Source organism: Protopterus annectens, chromosome 1.part0, assembly GCF_019279795.1.
Source record: "Protopterus annectens isolate FY-2018-M chromosome 1.part0, PAN1.0, whole genome shotgun sequence".
Classification (NCBI taxonomy): Eukaryota; Metazoa; Chordata; order Ceratodontiformes; family Protopteridae; genus Protopterus; species Protopterus annectens.
Genome location: NC_056725.1, coordinates 405,190,957 through 405,207,007, shown reverse-complemented (window position 1 = coordinate 405,207,007; position 16,051 = coordinate 405,190,957). Strand labels below are relative to the sequence as shown.

The following is a 16,051-nucleotide window of genomic DNA, read 5'->3' as shown; positions in this document are numbered from 1 at the left end:
TGATTACATGCATTGCTAAATGTAGTTTCTATGCATTTTATATTAAGACCTTTATATCACTGCATGGCTGAGAATTTTTTTGTCTGTCTTGAAATCAAACATAAAAGAAAAGAGAATGATTTCCATAGATATACAAGGGTATATACAATAGGATTGCTTTGCTGTTATGTGTGGACAGACTTAGAATAAATTAGAGCAGGTTTTATTTAAGATAAGAAATATTATAGATTATGTTACCTGATGCTTTATTTTACTCAAGTAGAGTGATAATTTCTGAATAGCATTATTGCCTTTAAGAAGGTAGGGGATACATTTGTCTAAGGCATTTGTCATGTTATTCCAAACTTGTAATTACCATATGATACATTTTTATTTATAGATTCATAGGTACGTGCTAGGTTAGCAGCCCTTGTGGGCCATTTTACGTTGAGCCAATTTCTCATAGGTGAGAATTCAACCCTCTACCTTGTGTCTATGAGATAAACTTCCTAGCCATTATGTCAACCCCCAGTCCCTACTAGGTATGGGTATTAGATAATGTCTTACAGAAAATAATTCCTGACAGGATGAGTATTACAGTGAACCATCCCTAGAATATCCTTTATTTCCCCATAATGCTCACCTTAAAGGCAATATTTTGCTTAGAATGTGGTTGCCTGTTAAGCTGCATTGTTATTTGTTTTATTATTAGCATGTGTGCGTGGGGGGCAGCATTGTGCATCTGAAATAAAAAATTAAATAAGCATTTAATAATGTTTACATCTACAAATACAAAATGCACACACACATATACACCATACCTCTCAAACTCCTAGCACTAGAAATCTGGGCACTCTTAAAATAATGGAAGTCATGGGGCCAAAGTGTAGGAACATATTTTAAATATTGATCTTATAAATTTATAAAGTTGATAGAATAACAGGTGCTGTGTAACATGCATTTTCTGAAGCATATAAAGTCTGAAACTCAAATGTGTGTTATTATTTAGTGATTTCAATCCTCAGTAACTTTCTAGATAAGCACAGATTTTATGTGAACATGCCAAAATAGGTAGCAAAAATGTGGACATATGCAAAATCTTTACATTGGAGAGGTATCTATCTCATAAACACACACACACACACACACACACACACACACACACACACACAGCACCTTGTAACTACTGCAGTTACATGGATTCTACCTTTATTTTCACTAACTAGTATGGATTTAAAATAAAAGCATAACTGGAGAGGAAAAGTACAAGCAAAATAATGTAATCTCTTCTGAAGCTTTTCTACTCTGATTCTGTTTTCTTTTAAGAGCTACAATTCAGTAGGCAGAAAGGTGATGGCAGTTAAAATGAAAGTTTTTTAACACGGCACAAGGATTTTGAGCCACAAATATGTGCTGTTACTTTTTGCCATGATCTTTGAGTTCATTAATTCATCTTTTTAGAATATCAGCCATTAAATAACAATTTCAGATTTTCACAGACCATTTTTTTAGTATTAGTTCAGTTCACCAAAGAAACCCCTTGTTCTCAAAATTACTCTTAAATAAGTATTGGATGCAATCATTTTGCAGTTTCAGTTTGGAATGGATTATGAAGTTTTCTTTTTTAAAATGTTCTTCTGCTTCTCTGTTTGGAAACGAGTAAGACATTTGACACTGCAGTGCAGTTCACAAAGGTTACTAAAAAAGTCAGCAATGATGAGATGTGCCTTAGAGTGATAGCACTTTCTGGAACAAAAGTTACAAAGGGTAGCAATAAACAAGTGCATTCAGGTGAAGGTAAGACTGACAGTGAGATACCTAAAGGCTAGAATTTGATTTGGTCCTTTTCAGTGAATAAACAAAGTATTATGTAATGGAACATTAGAAGTTCTGAAAAACGTGCATGCTAATTGGCCAATAAAACCAGTGTGCTCACTATAAAAACAGCATATACCAACAGGAAAAAGACTGTCTGCTAAAATATCACTGAGTGGCCGAATCTTCCTGTTCGCATATGCAGCATCTTAAAACTTAGTCAAACCACGAATACTTCCTGAAGGTGCCTCACAACCAGGACTGTAAGTCACAGGTGAAATCTACCTTAGTGGGAAGCAGATGTCACCTACGGCTTGCAGTTCTGGTTCTGTGGCATCTTCAAGAAGTGTGTTCTTTGTTTTTCCGTTTTGCTTCAGTTCAAACCACGGACAACATGAAACAGCAATAAAAGCACTACTATCCCTCTCAACCTCTAAGAGCAAGAAATCTGGCCAAAGCCTGACATAACTGATGAACAAACACCCAAAAATATGGATACATCTTAAATATTGGTCTTATACAGTTACCATATTGCAAGCATAACAGTATCTATGTTAGCACGTATTTCCTAAATAAATGAAACCTGAAACTTAAATGCCTGCCATTATTTAGTGACTTTAATCCTTACACTACACACTGACTTCTCAGAAAAACACAAATTTTATGAAGTAAAGACCAAAAATTTGAGGCAAAAATCTGAACAGTTGATAGAGTTGAGCAGTACACGAACTGTGGCAATTCAATGAAGTATGCTAAACTACCTTCCCTGCTTAACACACACAAAAAAACTGTTACAGCCCCAATAAACATTTAAATTAACAACAACAACCCATGCATTTAACTAACCAATATCTAAAATTATTCAAGTTGCAAAAATGAAATAATAAATACACAGATTTACTTAAAACAGTACAGACTAATTAATATTCCAAAATGAGCATTCTGATTGGACAGCCCAAAACCAAATCTGTTTTACATACACTGAATACATAATTGAAAAAAAAAAAAGAAAAATAATAATAAACTGTATTTAAATTAAAAGAAAAATAAAATAAACAATAAACTTGAAAATAAAAGTCTGGGACTATTTTCTCTTAGAAAAAGTAGAAGAATACAAAACAAAACAGACACCTAAATAACAACTCAAATACAACACAACACAAACTAACACCATTGTATAATAGCAATAACTCACGGCTGGGTTTGGGTAATGCTGGATTTACCCATAGTTGGCTTTGTTTGGTCACTCTGGCTTTGCCCTCATGACCAAACCATGCCAACCATTGGTAATTCCAGCATTACCCACACCCAGCCATGGGTTACTGCTCTAATATCACATACTGTCTAGAGTGAAAACATTAGCATTTTTGCTGAAGAAATAGGGGATGCAACAAAGATAAGCTACAGAAAGGGACTTTGGCTATAAGACTAGACCTGGAATGGCTCAAGGAATTGTTGAAACAGAGTCATGATAGCTTAAAGAAATCCATATGATATTTCTTGAGTGCCTAACCACAGAAAATGAAAAGAAAACACAACTGTAAGGCAAACAGTAGAACAACTAAAGTAAAAGTGACCATAGGGTGGATAGAATGTATCTGTACAGGTAGATGAAGGGAAATTTATCCAATGTCAGTTGTCCTAAGCACAAGAAGGTGCCAAAGGACAAAAAGGCCATCATTATTTTCCATAAGAAATCACTGTATGCTTTTTTGTTACATTTGTGATAGCAATGAGACATTCTTTTGAAAGATTTCTCAATTCTTAAAGTTGATGTGACTATAGATTGGTATACATAAGTTAGTATGGTGGGGAGGCATCAGGGGTTCAAGTTATAATTCATGTTTTCATCCTGTGGGTGTTACAGGCATCATTTTCAGCTTGTTTGATGCTTGGAGTTTTACCATTTAATGTTTCATAGCAGAACTGGATGACACACATGATCTAAATCTACATAAGTAATATAAGAAGCCTATAAGAAAGACCAATGGGATACTGAGAAAGTGAAGGTGCATATCCAGAGGAAATGAAAAGCCATTGTCACTGTTTACAATCAGTTAGTAAAACTCCATTTTATGGCATTGGGTGTAGTTCTATAACATTATCATTATTAAATGTAGTTAAGATTTAGGCCACTCACAGGAAGGAAACTAAAGCAGGGTGTTGTCTGTACTATACTCCGTATCATCATCCATATGTCCATATGTGTTGAAACTAAAAAAGCATAATACGTATGGTTAAGAAGAAAGGACTAAGGAGGTATACATTATTCAATCTTTTAACACCTTATGGGAAACCAAAGGTCTGAAATGGGTGCTATTTCTCATTGTCCATGTCAAAATAAGAAAGAGAGAGAAAGATACACAAGATTGTAAGTTAGAAAAATGTGGTAGATGAATAATAGTCTTTTGGAAGTAATAACACTTTCAGCAAAAGACAAAAATATGCAAGATTTTGTATGAGTATTAGGAAAATAAATCAGTAGGATATCTAGCTTACTTATAAGATATTGAATTTAGTGTATTACAAAGACCATTGCTTGTTATTTTCATTATTGCTGATTTGCTTTAACATTTTTTTACCTCAGTGTTTTTTCTCTGTTCCACTTTTCATGTTTTTTTTAAATATCTTTATGGTACGGTGTCTAATAACTACAAACATTTTCCTCACTGAGTTACAACATGATTTATAAAAAATTCTCCTGAAATGCCACTAGAAGATGAAGAAGGAGAAGATGGCATCTAGGTTAGGTAGTTCATCTGAACATTGCATTTCAGTTATTCTCCTTCTTTTCTCTTGTTCTATGGCAGCTTCACTTTTGGAATTTTAATCCAAAACCCATGTATGTAGAAAGAGCCCACATTCTCAAAGCCACTAAGCATCAACAAGAGTAGATAACTTTTTAATGATGATGGCAGCCAAAGGTAATATACAGTGAGTTTCAAATTCGTTTTCTTCATTTGTTTTGCAGAAGTTAGTACAATTATAACAGAATCCTTGTAGTCTATAAAAGGTTCATCAGAGTAAATCTTTCTAAATAATATATTTACACTTACCATCACAGCTGAGCTGCCCATCACCTGATGTATCATATGCAGCCACAAGCTGATTGCATTTTTCTAGTGTAACATTTATGTTCAAGCTTTTACATACTTCATATATTTCACCTGGTTTAAGATAACCAGAGTCGTCCTGCAAATAATACAAAGTAACAATTAATGAAGAGAAATAGACCAGTCTAATGACAGAATCTAGAAACATCGATTCATTACTGGCACCAAAATGATTCTGAGAAAAATTATTGTATGCACTTTTTATTTTGTCAAAAATTATTAGTCAGTTGGCAAGTTAGAATAGATAATCTGAAACATCAATGTATTGTTATGTAATTCTAACATCATAATAAAGTCACCTTAAATATAAAACGCAAAAGTAGAAAACAGAAGAGACTAATTTATTTTAATCTGCTTCATATGTTTTATCATTAGGTTATAACTTGTGTAACTTCTAGAATACTTGTATTGCCTCTATAACTGTCCATTTGCCTAGGCAAACAGTGTTGAAAATAAGGCCGAACAACATCATTGGGGGACGTACTGTTTAGCCTAACCCCCAGATGACTTGGTTGAGTTGTCAGTCAGGTGATTGGCATTAACCCAGACAGGAAGCACTGTAAAGGAAAATCATATATTATGCCTGTGTTTTTCACTAATAGTGCTTTGTCAGCTTTCAGATACTTTACCCAATGTTTCTTGAATAGCTCACCAGTAACTGTGTGAGTAAGTGATTTTTGTCATATATTGTATAACACATACATACACACACACACACACATATATATATATATATATATATATATATATATATATATTTATATATATATATATATATATATATATATATATATATATGTATATATATATGTATATATATATATATATATATATATATATATATATATATATATATATATATATATATATATATATATATATATATATATATATATATATCAGCAATATGGCTAATTTCTTGCAATTGTTTGGGAGCTTTGGTGCAGTATCTGTCTTTCAGCATTGGAGCTTGGAGTAGTATGGTTTGACTAGAGGACTTATTCATTGGTTGGTTGGTTGCCATTTGGGGCCATAAGCCCCTATGTGGCCCCAAATTGCTGCTTAATTGTAGAAGATGTATCCCCCCCCGGCCTCTCTCTTATTGGACTAAGGGAATGCCAGACCTCTCCCTACCTACTAACCCCCACATCACAAACACACATGGTTGAACTTGCAGGCTGGCCAAAGGCACTTTCCAAGATTTAAAGGCACAGCAAAACTTTGTTTCCCTATTATTACTAATGCCACTGTCAGTCTCAGGGGTGGACAGCTTATCTAACATGGTACTCAACCAAATGATGGGGTGCCTTAAATTCCACCTGAGGGTCTTGTCTATGGCTTTTAGTTTCCTAAAATACTGATCATAATTTGCCCAGTCAGAACCCCCACTGACATGATGAACTGTCCTAATATCCACAAAGTAAGCTAGTAAGGCCAGAACCTGGCTAGGGTCCATTTCTATAATCACTCTCATGAGCACCATAAAACCTAATGACCATGGCTTCCATTTCTTAACTGCTGCTCTGGCTGTGGCATTTTTCCCAATAGCTGTTAATTCTGCTATTAAGTCCTTGTTAGAAGAATTGTCAGCATTCAAAATGCACTTAATTCTCCCTTGGTATCCAATAGATCAAATATTTTGACAAATTCTACTTTGAGGATCTTCTCTTTAACTTTGGAGGGAAAGTGTGCCATAATGTGAGACCCCCAGGAGCTAGATTCTGAAAGGTTCAACACAGTAGTGTGTGAAAAAACTGGGGAACATAACCATCTGGAGGAGGCTGACCTCACTCCACAAAGCACTAAGCTCCTTGGACCCCTCCCTTTAAGCTAGGTAAGAATGGGGGGGTGCATCCTGCCCAAAATCTGACCTTCCTCTTTCACCAAGAACAATAGCTGTTGAAGCCCCACAATCCCATTCTAAGGTTAGGAAAAAACAGCCTAACCCTCGCTTCTTCTGGCAATGAATTGATAAACTCATCCAAACATTCCTCAGGGGACTGACCTCTGTCATTAAACCCTGCCCCTGCTGCTTCCCCAGAGTAATTAACTTGAGTTTCTGATGGTGCTTCAGGTAGGAGTGGAGGGGTGACCCTTAGACCTGAGCTAACTATTTTGTTTTTCCTTTTAGCTTTCTTGCCCAGAGCAGGTCCATCAGCTGACTCCTCCTCCTCAGAACTCATCACTGATCTCTTCCTGGAGTTCTGTCCTTGCTCTACTGTCTGTGCAGCTTCTAAGTCAGAAAGTAAACCTTGCACCTCTTGAGGTAGACAAAGCCAGCTATCCTTAAATTGTGGACCAGGGTGAAATCTGAAAAACAGAGATATATTAAAGAGAAAAAAAAACTATGATAGCTGTGGAAAATCCAGACTCCAAAAAGTGCCAATAGCCAGTATTCTGGATGTACTGTAGCTGCAGAGTTTTAGAATGCAAACACTTTATATGCCTAAAATCATAAGTAGGTTCATGCAGGACAAAACTAAAATATTCCAATGAAATGCTGCTTCAGAGGAGCTGGAATGCCTGCACCTTTCTCACACTTCACCTACTCACAGCAACAAGATCCATTGCACTGAAACCTTTGATTCCCCCAGGTAACAGAGGAAATAACAACACTACTAAACCACCTACAAGGCAGACTGGCTGCAAACTAACCCATATAAATGTTCTAGTTGCTGATGGAGCTAATAAAGATGGATATAGAGTTATCTTGTCATTTAGATTCATGTTAATAAGCATTACTAATTATGGATTCATTCACAGGTTCAATCCCCTTACAATCCCTAAAAGCTTGATGGGCCAGAATAATGATGGAAGCAGATAACTTATTCCAGGAGCTAGAGTATGACAACAGCCAAGTCCCTTCTGGGTCCAAGAGGAGCCGTTCAGCAACTAAACTTGTTGACAATGAAAAACTGAAACAACCAGGAACCAGAGAGAAGCAACCAAACAGCAAAAGTACACTGGAGGAATCAGATGCTCTACACAATTCTTTTAACGTAAAGCACATTTTTAGTCTGCTATTCATCTGGAGACTTCATTAGAAACAAACAACCACATAATATTGCAGCCATATTTAAACCAAATTTGTTAAACAGTTAACCAATAGGAAAACACTGATGTTAACTCTTAATGCATCAAACAGAATAAATGACAGATTTTCTATACTTAAAAAAAAAATCACTTGATATTTACAGCTTCATTTAAACCAGGAGGAAGGTGAGCAGCTAACCGAATCTGCCAATAAACTTCCTTCCTTTCAACTTCATTCTTAAAATCACCTCCCTGTAAGTCCATATGTAACACGTCCAAAACAGAAAAAATACATTTCTTAAAATTGGAACATTTTACAGAATGCTTGTACAGCGCATTATTCTCACCATGTTTCGTAATAGCATATACATGTCCCCAAATTCTAGTACCCAAAATTCTGGTAGTCATGCCAACATAAAATGCTGTGCATAACAAACATAAAGCAACACAAACAACCCCAGTAGAGGAACAATCAAATCCACCTGGTACTTTTATAGTTCTATTACAATGTGATAAGTCTATAAAGGGACCTTCAGAAATAAACCTATGCATCCTGCAGTTCAGACATTTATAAGTACCAAAGACCTTATTAGTACAAGGTGTTATAATCTTTGTTCCTGAAAATTCTAACAGTTGTTTAATATTTCCATTTTTCTTTTCTGCAAACTGGGGTCTATCTCCTACTACTTTTGCCAGGTCCTCATGTCCTAGTAAAATTTTTCAGTTGTTTTGACAGCATTTTTAATGGTCATGGAATCCACCGTCATGTCCAAACAAAATCTTGAAGCAAAATTGGAGTTAAAAGATTCATCTCTTGCTTCACTGGTAATCTGTTTACTAGTGAAACCATGTATAATAATGGGTGGAAATTTGTTGGTTCTAACATTAATGATTTCATCCGCTGTATTATTAGGTCCACCAGTACCTCTGCAAAGCTGGCTCCTTGGAAAAGAGTGATGCTGATGTTATTGGGCAATTTGTGGGCTGCAAACACCAAAAAATCTTATATGGGGGCTATCACAAAATTCAAATCCAACTATTTACTTTTACCAATTGGAGAAAGGTGGTGGGCATTGGACACTTTCCTTTGCTACATTGTTCACAAGTGCATTCTTCAAGACTCACATAGCTCCCTTCACAAACAGATTGTAGCTCTATGGTAGCTGGCATTATGTATATACTTTCCCAACTTAGCACAACGTTGGTTGGTTGGTTATGGAAGGGGTAGAGACACTTTAATGCACAAAGTGGAGATTAAAGTAAGCCCATAGAGGCTCATCTGTTGCTGTGCCTAATAAAAGGGGTAATGATGTCAATCATATGATACCAATCTTTTGTGTTATGGGCTACATTATTCTCTTTGCTCTACAATGGAACTTTCAAAATCAGTGATAATGAGTAAGGAGGTATTCATTTGGGTAAGAAAATCCAAAATTGACTAAATGGGGTTGGGCCATCAGGTTTTCTTACAGAAATCCTTTCCCTTGGCTTCCTGCCTAGTCCATTGGGCCCTGGCATTGCAAAAAGTTTTAGGCATAACCTCATCCCAGTATCTTATATATTGACATCTTATTGGTCAACCCATGCTTTACTTGTAAAGAAAAGCATTGGCCTCACAGGGCATTCCTATTGAGGGCTACACCTCATACTCCTTCAGAATTTGGAGATCGACTGATTTAGCCAAAGAAGGGCATTCAGTAGAAATGCTAAGAAGGGCTGAAAGACGGAAATTAAATGCTTTTGCTTTTTACTTATATTAGATGATTACACCTTGCATTTGTCTTTCAGATTCTTGCCTTTTGCCAGACATGGGGCACTATATCTGCACAGCAGCATCAAGTGCACTACCAGACTCAATTCCTTACCAGTTGTATTTGTTAAGCTTACTCTAAAAAATTATGTATAAAGCAGCCTTGATGACCCAACTCATATGATCAAAGTTTTGTGCACAGTACTTGTCTCATAGATCATTAACTGTAGAAATTAAATTTGCAAAACTGCTTCAAATATTGGGACTTGCAATTCTGAGTCTTAGAATGTGAAGACGGAGTAACCGAAAATCTGAGCTTAGAGATATTAGATCAGAGATTACCATTTTTTTTGGCATGTTCTCTTTTCTTTAATATATGACAGTATATAGTTGACATATATAAGTTTGGGGGTGTAGGTGGCATACACCACTCATTTGAGGAAGCAGGGGGGATTTCCCCCTGAAAAAAATTAAGACTGAATGAAAAGAGCAATGCTCAATATTCACTCTCTTCCTGTAATATTTTTTTTCATCATTTCAAGATTTGGCAATATGAGTTCTGTCATTTCAATAGGGAGCCATTAATTTGTTCATACAGTTGTACAGTGTTATTTCCAGGGGGATCAAAAGAGTAAAAAAATAATGAATGCTTCTCTTCAACAAATGCTATATATGAAAACTGATGATTTACCCTTTCTACAAATTTAATGTGAAAATATCATCTGATCCAGAATTGGTCAGAAGTTCATACGTTCATAACTTTCAGCCATGAAAACCAATCAGAATCTCAGTAAAAATGGTCTTAATAATTCTGTGAAAAGATTCAGGGTATCTGCACAAATAAAGGAACACAGCATTGATATTGTGCTGGTGTTCTATATAATACATGTCTTTGGTTGAACAATGCCATACAGCTTTTCCCAAGATAGTTGATGGGGAATATTCTTCTATGTCTATTTCCTTTGTACTTACCTTACATCTATTAACTATGCCTTCTCCATTGTCGCAAAGCCTTCTCATCGCCTCCATAGGCTTACTGCTTCTAATTCCTCTATTCCATGCTACCTCCTATTCCTCTTGCAAACTCCCATCCTCTTTCTTATCCCCCTCCTCCACATCTCTCTCTCATCATCCCTCTACCAAATCTCACTTCCACACTATATCCTCCTCTCTAGTTCAACCAAACCCATTCCACTACTTCAAACCAAAGTTTATACCCTCCTCAATTAAGTACCACATACCCAAAGCAATACTGTACTTCCCACATACCACAAGGAGCAAATCTAAAGTCCTGCTCCCTTCCACCTTTGACTGCCTCTGCCTAGCAGGAGACATTCACCCCAACCCCGGACATTCACCCCAACCCCGGTCCTAAGACTATCACAAATCCCACTCCACCTATCACAACCAATATTACCAACCATAAATATCTCAAGCTCCTTACCATTAATGCCCAGAGCTTAAAAAAACAAAACAACCCTCTTCCATACTTGACTATACCATACCCTACCTGACATAGTAGCTGTCTCGGAGACATGGCTAAAACCCCACATTACTGACTCTGAAATCCTACCCCCTGGATTTCAAGCACTTAGATATGACTGCCAAAACAAAAAAGGAGGAGGAGTAGCCTTAATTTACTCTACCCTACTCTCCATCACTCCTTACCAAAACCCCATTCCTCAGTTCAGTAACACTGAACTAGTCATAGGAATACTCAAAATGAATAACTATAAAAGTATTTGTGTCATGGCCCTGTATATCCCCCCTGGAAACAATGCCACCACTCTTGAAGAAATTATTCTATGGGTCTCAACAAATATTAAGCTTGAGACATACATATTAGGGGATGTGAACATTGACTGGAACAAAATCAATACCAATAATCCCTCCATATCTATCAATCTATTTAATTTCACTCAACTTACAAATGCCATTACCAGACCCAATAAAAACAACCCTCCAGGTTCCACTCTGGACTGGATCCTAGTCTCCCACCCTAATAAAATCTCACACTCAGGCACCCTACCAGACTCCATGAATGACCACTTATCAGCCTTCATCCAATGAGCAACCCACTCCTCCCCACACCTACACCAATATATTCATACTCATAAGCTTACAAACTTTAACCATACAACTTTCTCCAATACCCTCAAACTAACAAACTCAGACAATCTGAAAACTCTTCCCCTAGACAATGCCGTAGAGTTCTTTAACACCACTTTCTTAGATACCCTGAACTCCCAAGCCCCACCTAGAACAAAAAGAATAAAACCTAACTCCGCCCCATGGCTAACTAAAGATACAAAAACACTTATGCACAAAGGGACAAAACCTGGAAACTCTACCACTACAATAAGTACCCTGATACCCTTCTTAAATATAAGCAACTCCGCAACTTAGCCAAAAAACACATTATAAAAGACAAAAAATCTTACTATACTAAACTCCAGTCAAATCATTCCAAAAACCCCAAACAATTCTGGAACTCCATCAACTCTCTTCTGAACCCAGGTACCAAAAACAATCCATGTCCTGACACCAGTAAAACAGGCACAGAAATAGCCACCCTATTCAATTCCTTCTTTACCAACTCTATAGCAGAACTGACCAAGACCTTCCCTAATCACATCTCCTCCTCTCCCCTCAAACCCACTTCCCCTACCTAAAACCAACCTTCCATCCCCAACACTCCTCCCACATTTCATCTCAAACCCATCCCCACCTCTTACATAAAAAACTTCTCTCTAAACTTAAGCCATGCTCCAACGCCCCTGACAATATCCCCTCACTCTTTCTAAAACTTGCAGCAAATGGTATCTCCATCCCCATTAGCATCATCATTAATAGGTCCATACAAGAATCTTATGTCCCCAGACTGTGGCGTGCAGCCTTTATCCTACTCCTCCACAAAGGAGGCAAGAATAGTAACATCTCAAACTTCTGACCAATAACTATTCTCTCCCCAATCTCAAAAATTCTTGAAAAATGTATCCACCTCCAGCTCATGCCTTACCTTACCAATAATCAACTCCTTACCCCAACACAACATGGGTTCTGTCCTGGCCATAGCACAATAACTGCTCTTCTCTCTTTCCTAGACATAGTAAACCATGCCCGTGACTCTGGAGAAATTGTATCCACAGTCCTAGATCTCTCCAAGGCATTTGACACTGTCTCCCATACCAACCTTCTGAATCACCTTTCTAACCTTAATCTCTCTCAAAATACGTGGTTCAACAGCTATCTCTCTGACAGATCTCAGGTCATGAAATGGAAAACTGGCACCTCAACCTTCCTACCTACACCAACCGGGGTACCCCAGGAATCCATACTCGCTCCAATGTTCTTTAATGTATTAATTAATGATTTCCATGCTGTCATTCCTAACACTAAAATAGTGCAATATGCAGCCAACTCAACTTTAGCCTCTTCTGCTTCTAATCTCTCAGAGCTCCAAGCACAAACTCAAATTACCTTCTCAACTACTGAGAACTGGATGCTTCAAAACCACCTCTACCTAAACGCCAATAAATCCAAAATTCTGCTTTTCTCTCCCTCAGAAACCCTCCCCTTGGACAAACACTCTTCAATATTATCAGCCATGTGCCACCTCCACCATAGAAGTTGTCCCTTTTGCTAAACTTCTTGGGGTTACTATTGATGAACACCTGAAATTCGATACACACATTCAGCTAAATATTAAGAAAACACATCAGAAACTTGGCATGCTATATAGAAACTCCCAGTTTCTCTCCCCATCTACAAGACAAACACTCACCATGACCTACTTACTACCATCATTACTGTACCATGCACCCCTACTAACAAAACTATCCTCCACTATCTCTTCAAAACTGGAAATCTGTTACAACAAAATCTCAAAATTTGCAACTAAATCTAACTACTCCTTCCACCACTGAACATCATTCCACCTGCTAAAGTGGCTAGAACTACCCAACCACATTGACTACCTCCAACTCACTACAGCCATCAAACTAATTTTTAAACCAGCTATATATTTAGCTCTAATAAACCTCTTACCGTCTTACACCCCTCACAGAACCCTACGATCTGCCCACCAAAATCCACTTTCTATACACAAACCAAAACATCCCGCTGGTCAGCTTATCCTATCCTTTTCCTTAGCCAAAAAATGGAACTCTCTGCCACTCTCTCTAAGAATTTCTGAAAACTTTGAACACTTTAAAACCCAGCTCCATTCCTACCTCTCCCTTAACTGAAAATGTAATTGCACTCTGCCTACCTAACCTGCTAAGACTCTTCTACATGTACTTTTACATCCACCTCTACTCCATGCTGTTTTCCTACACAACTCCCTCTCTCTGAATTTAACGTAATATATCACCAGTACCTTTGAATGTATATGTTGTAAATATTGTACATACTTTTCTCTCTTCTCTCCCCCATCTGTGATTCTCATTACTGCCTACATATAAATGCTGATGGTATCTAACAAAGGTAATCAACGCTGCCATGTATGCACTCCTCTTTTTCTATTGTACAGTTGCCTCTCTCTGAATACTCCAATATCATGAATGTATTTAAAGCAAATAGTGTACTTTCCACCTTTATTTCTCCCTTACTCTACTGCAAATTGTATTTACTGCAATCCTTCAAATATTAGTTTTTATAACTATTCACCAATGATTTATAATTGTTAGTTTTTAAAACTATGTACACGTTATCTGCCGCCTCTATTCGTCTTAAATGCTGTGCAAATGGTTCCCTAATCCACTATTTAAATGTGTGTAATGCATGTTCTTCTATTTTGCAATTCTACTTTGCTAAATCTCGTGATATAATACTACTTTTTGTATTACTTTTATGTAATATGGAGCTTTTCTCCCCGGGCCTCCAGGGAAAACGGACTCCTTGAGTCCAGTGGACCTCCACGGTTATCAAACTGGAAATAAATAAATAAAATAAATAAATAAATGTATGTGGAATGAAAAAAAGAAAGAGTAACATTTCCAAATACAGCTTGCTTCCCTCAGAATAATTCTGTATACTCCATAGGGAGATATGCATCAGTAAAAGGTAGGTGAGATGCCTAATTTTTTACACTGATAGGTGTGTAATAGATCTCTGGATTCTTCTGCTGTTGAACTCTGGGTGCTGTTAATAGAGCTGCTAGTTTTTTTCAGGAAGAGATTATTTAACTAGTTGGTGACTAGAACTGAACTACAGAACTAAATAATGATCATTGGCGCTCCAGAGGAGATAAATTCTCTAAGCTCGAGGAAATATTTTACTACATGCTGGTAAATTTCTGGATTGCAGGATGTAAAATATTCACATACTATTCTTATAATTTTGAATCATATTCTTGTACTGAGCAAATTATTGGGACTCAGGGACATATGTATTTGTAAAAGAGTCTGCTCTTTCCTGTATAATGCAGCAGTTCTCTGATCTGATCTTTAATACAGATAATGGCATGTTATCAACTCACTGACATGTCTCTGTACATTACTGTTCCTCTAATTATTTTCTTACATGATTTGAAGATGAGCTAAAACAGTAGGAAGAGGTTCCACCAGCTAGAGAAACATCATGGTAGAAGAGTACATTGTGTATAGCTATGATGCACAATGCAATATTTTAATTAATGTCTCCTGCTGCTGCTCTAATTCAACCCAAATTCTGCTATGCTACTGTCTTATTCAAACATTATTCTCCTATTAGCATTTCTTCTGTTTACATGATAGTATCATTTATTAGAGTAAATTGCATATATGTATTTAAGATGCTGTCATCAGATATAGGTAAATTGTATCTTTCTTGTGTAGATAACCAATTGTTATTGTTACCGTGCTGGAATCTATTCTTTTTTTGCAGCTTTTTACCCAGGCCCCCACTTTGAAGGGGCTTTCATAGTTTTGTCATAACTTCCCTGTCAGAACTTCCCAGTTAGCAAATGCAATAATTAAATAAATAAATAACTTCACTCACTCACTCACTCACTCACTCACACACACACACACACACACACACACACATACATATATATATATATATATATATATATATATATATATATATGGGTTTACTTCGTTTGTATGAAGTTTCAGTACTTTGAAATCCACTTGGTCGAGACCAGTTGTTTGAAGTACCAAGACTTTGAAAATGAAGTACGAAGATCGCAATACAGTGCGGAATGGGTATATTCTCTTTTCCTCGCTTTAGTGCGATCTCGTAGTTGGTATATTTAAGTAGGGGTGTGGGTGGGGCACAGCCCCCCACATGGGGGGTGCAGGGGGGCTTGCCCCCCTGCAAAACATGTTTTCTGTGTTTTTTTTTTTGTTTTAGTCAGCCGATCCGGCGACTAGGCTTC

The 16,051-nt window shown here is 36.9% G+C and overlaps 1 protein-coding gene across 2 annotated transcripts in view; it reads right to left on the bottom strand.

Moving 5' to 3' along the window:
• LOC122792527 (calmodulin-like protein 8) overlaps positions 1–16,051 on the bottom strand; it is a 348,672-nt gene that overhangs the window by 20,703 nt on the left and 311,918 nt on the right. For both annotated transcript variants that reach the window (XM_044060272.1, XM_044060271.1), the window contains one exon: positions 4,851–4,986. In XM_044060272.1, the coding sequence (XP_043916207.1) occupies positions 4,851–4,986 (136 nt within the window). The remainder of the gene's footprint in view (positions 1–4,850; positions 4,987–16,051) is intronic.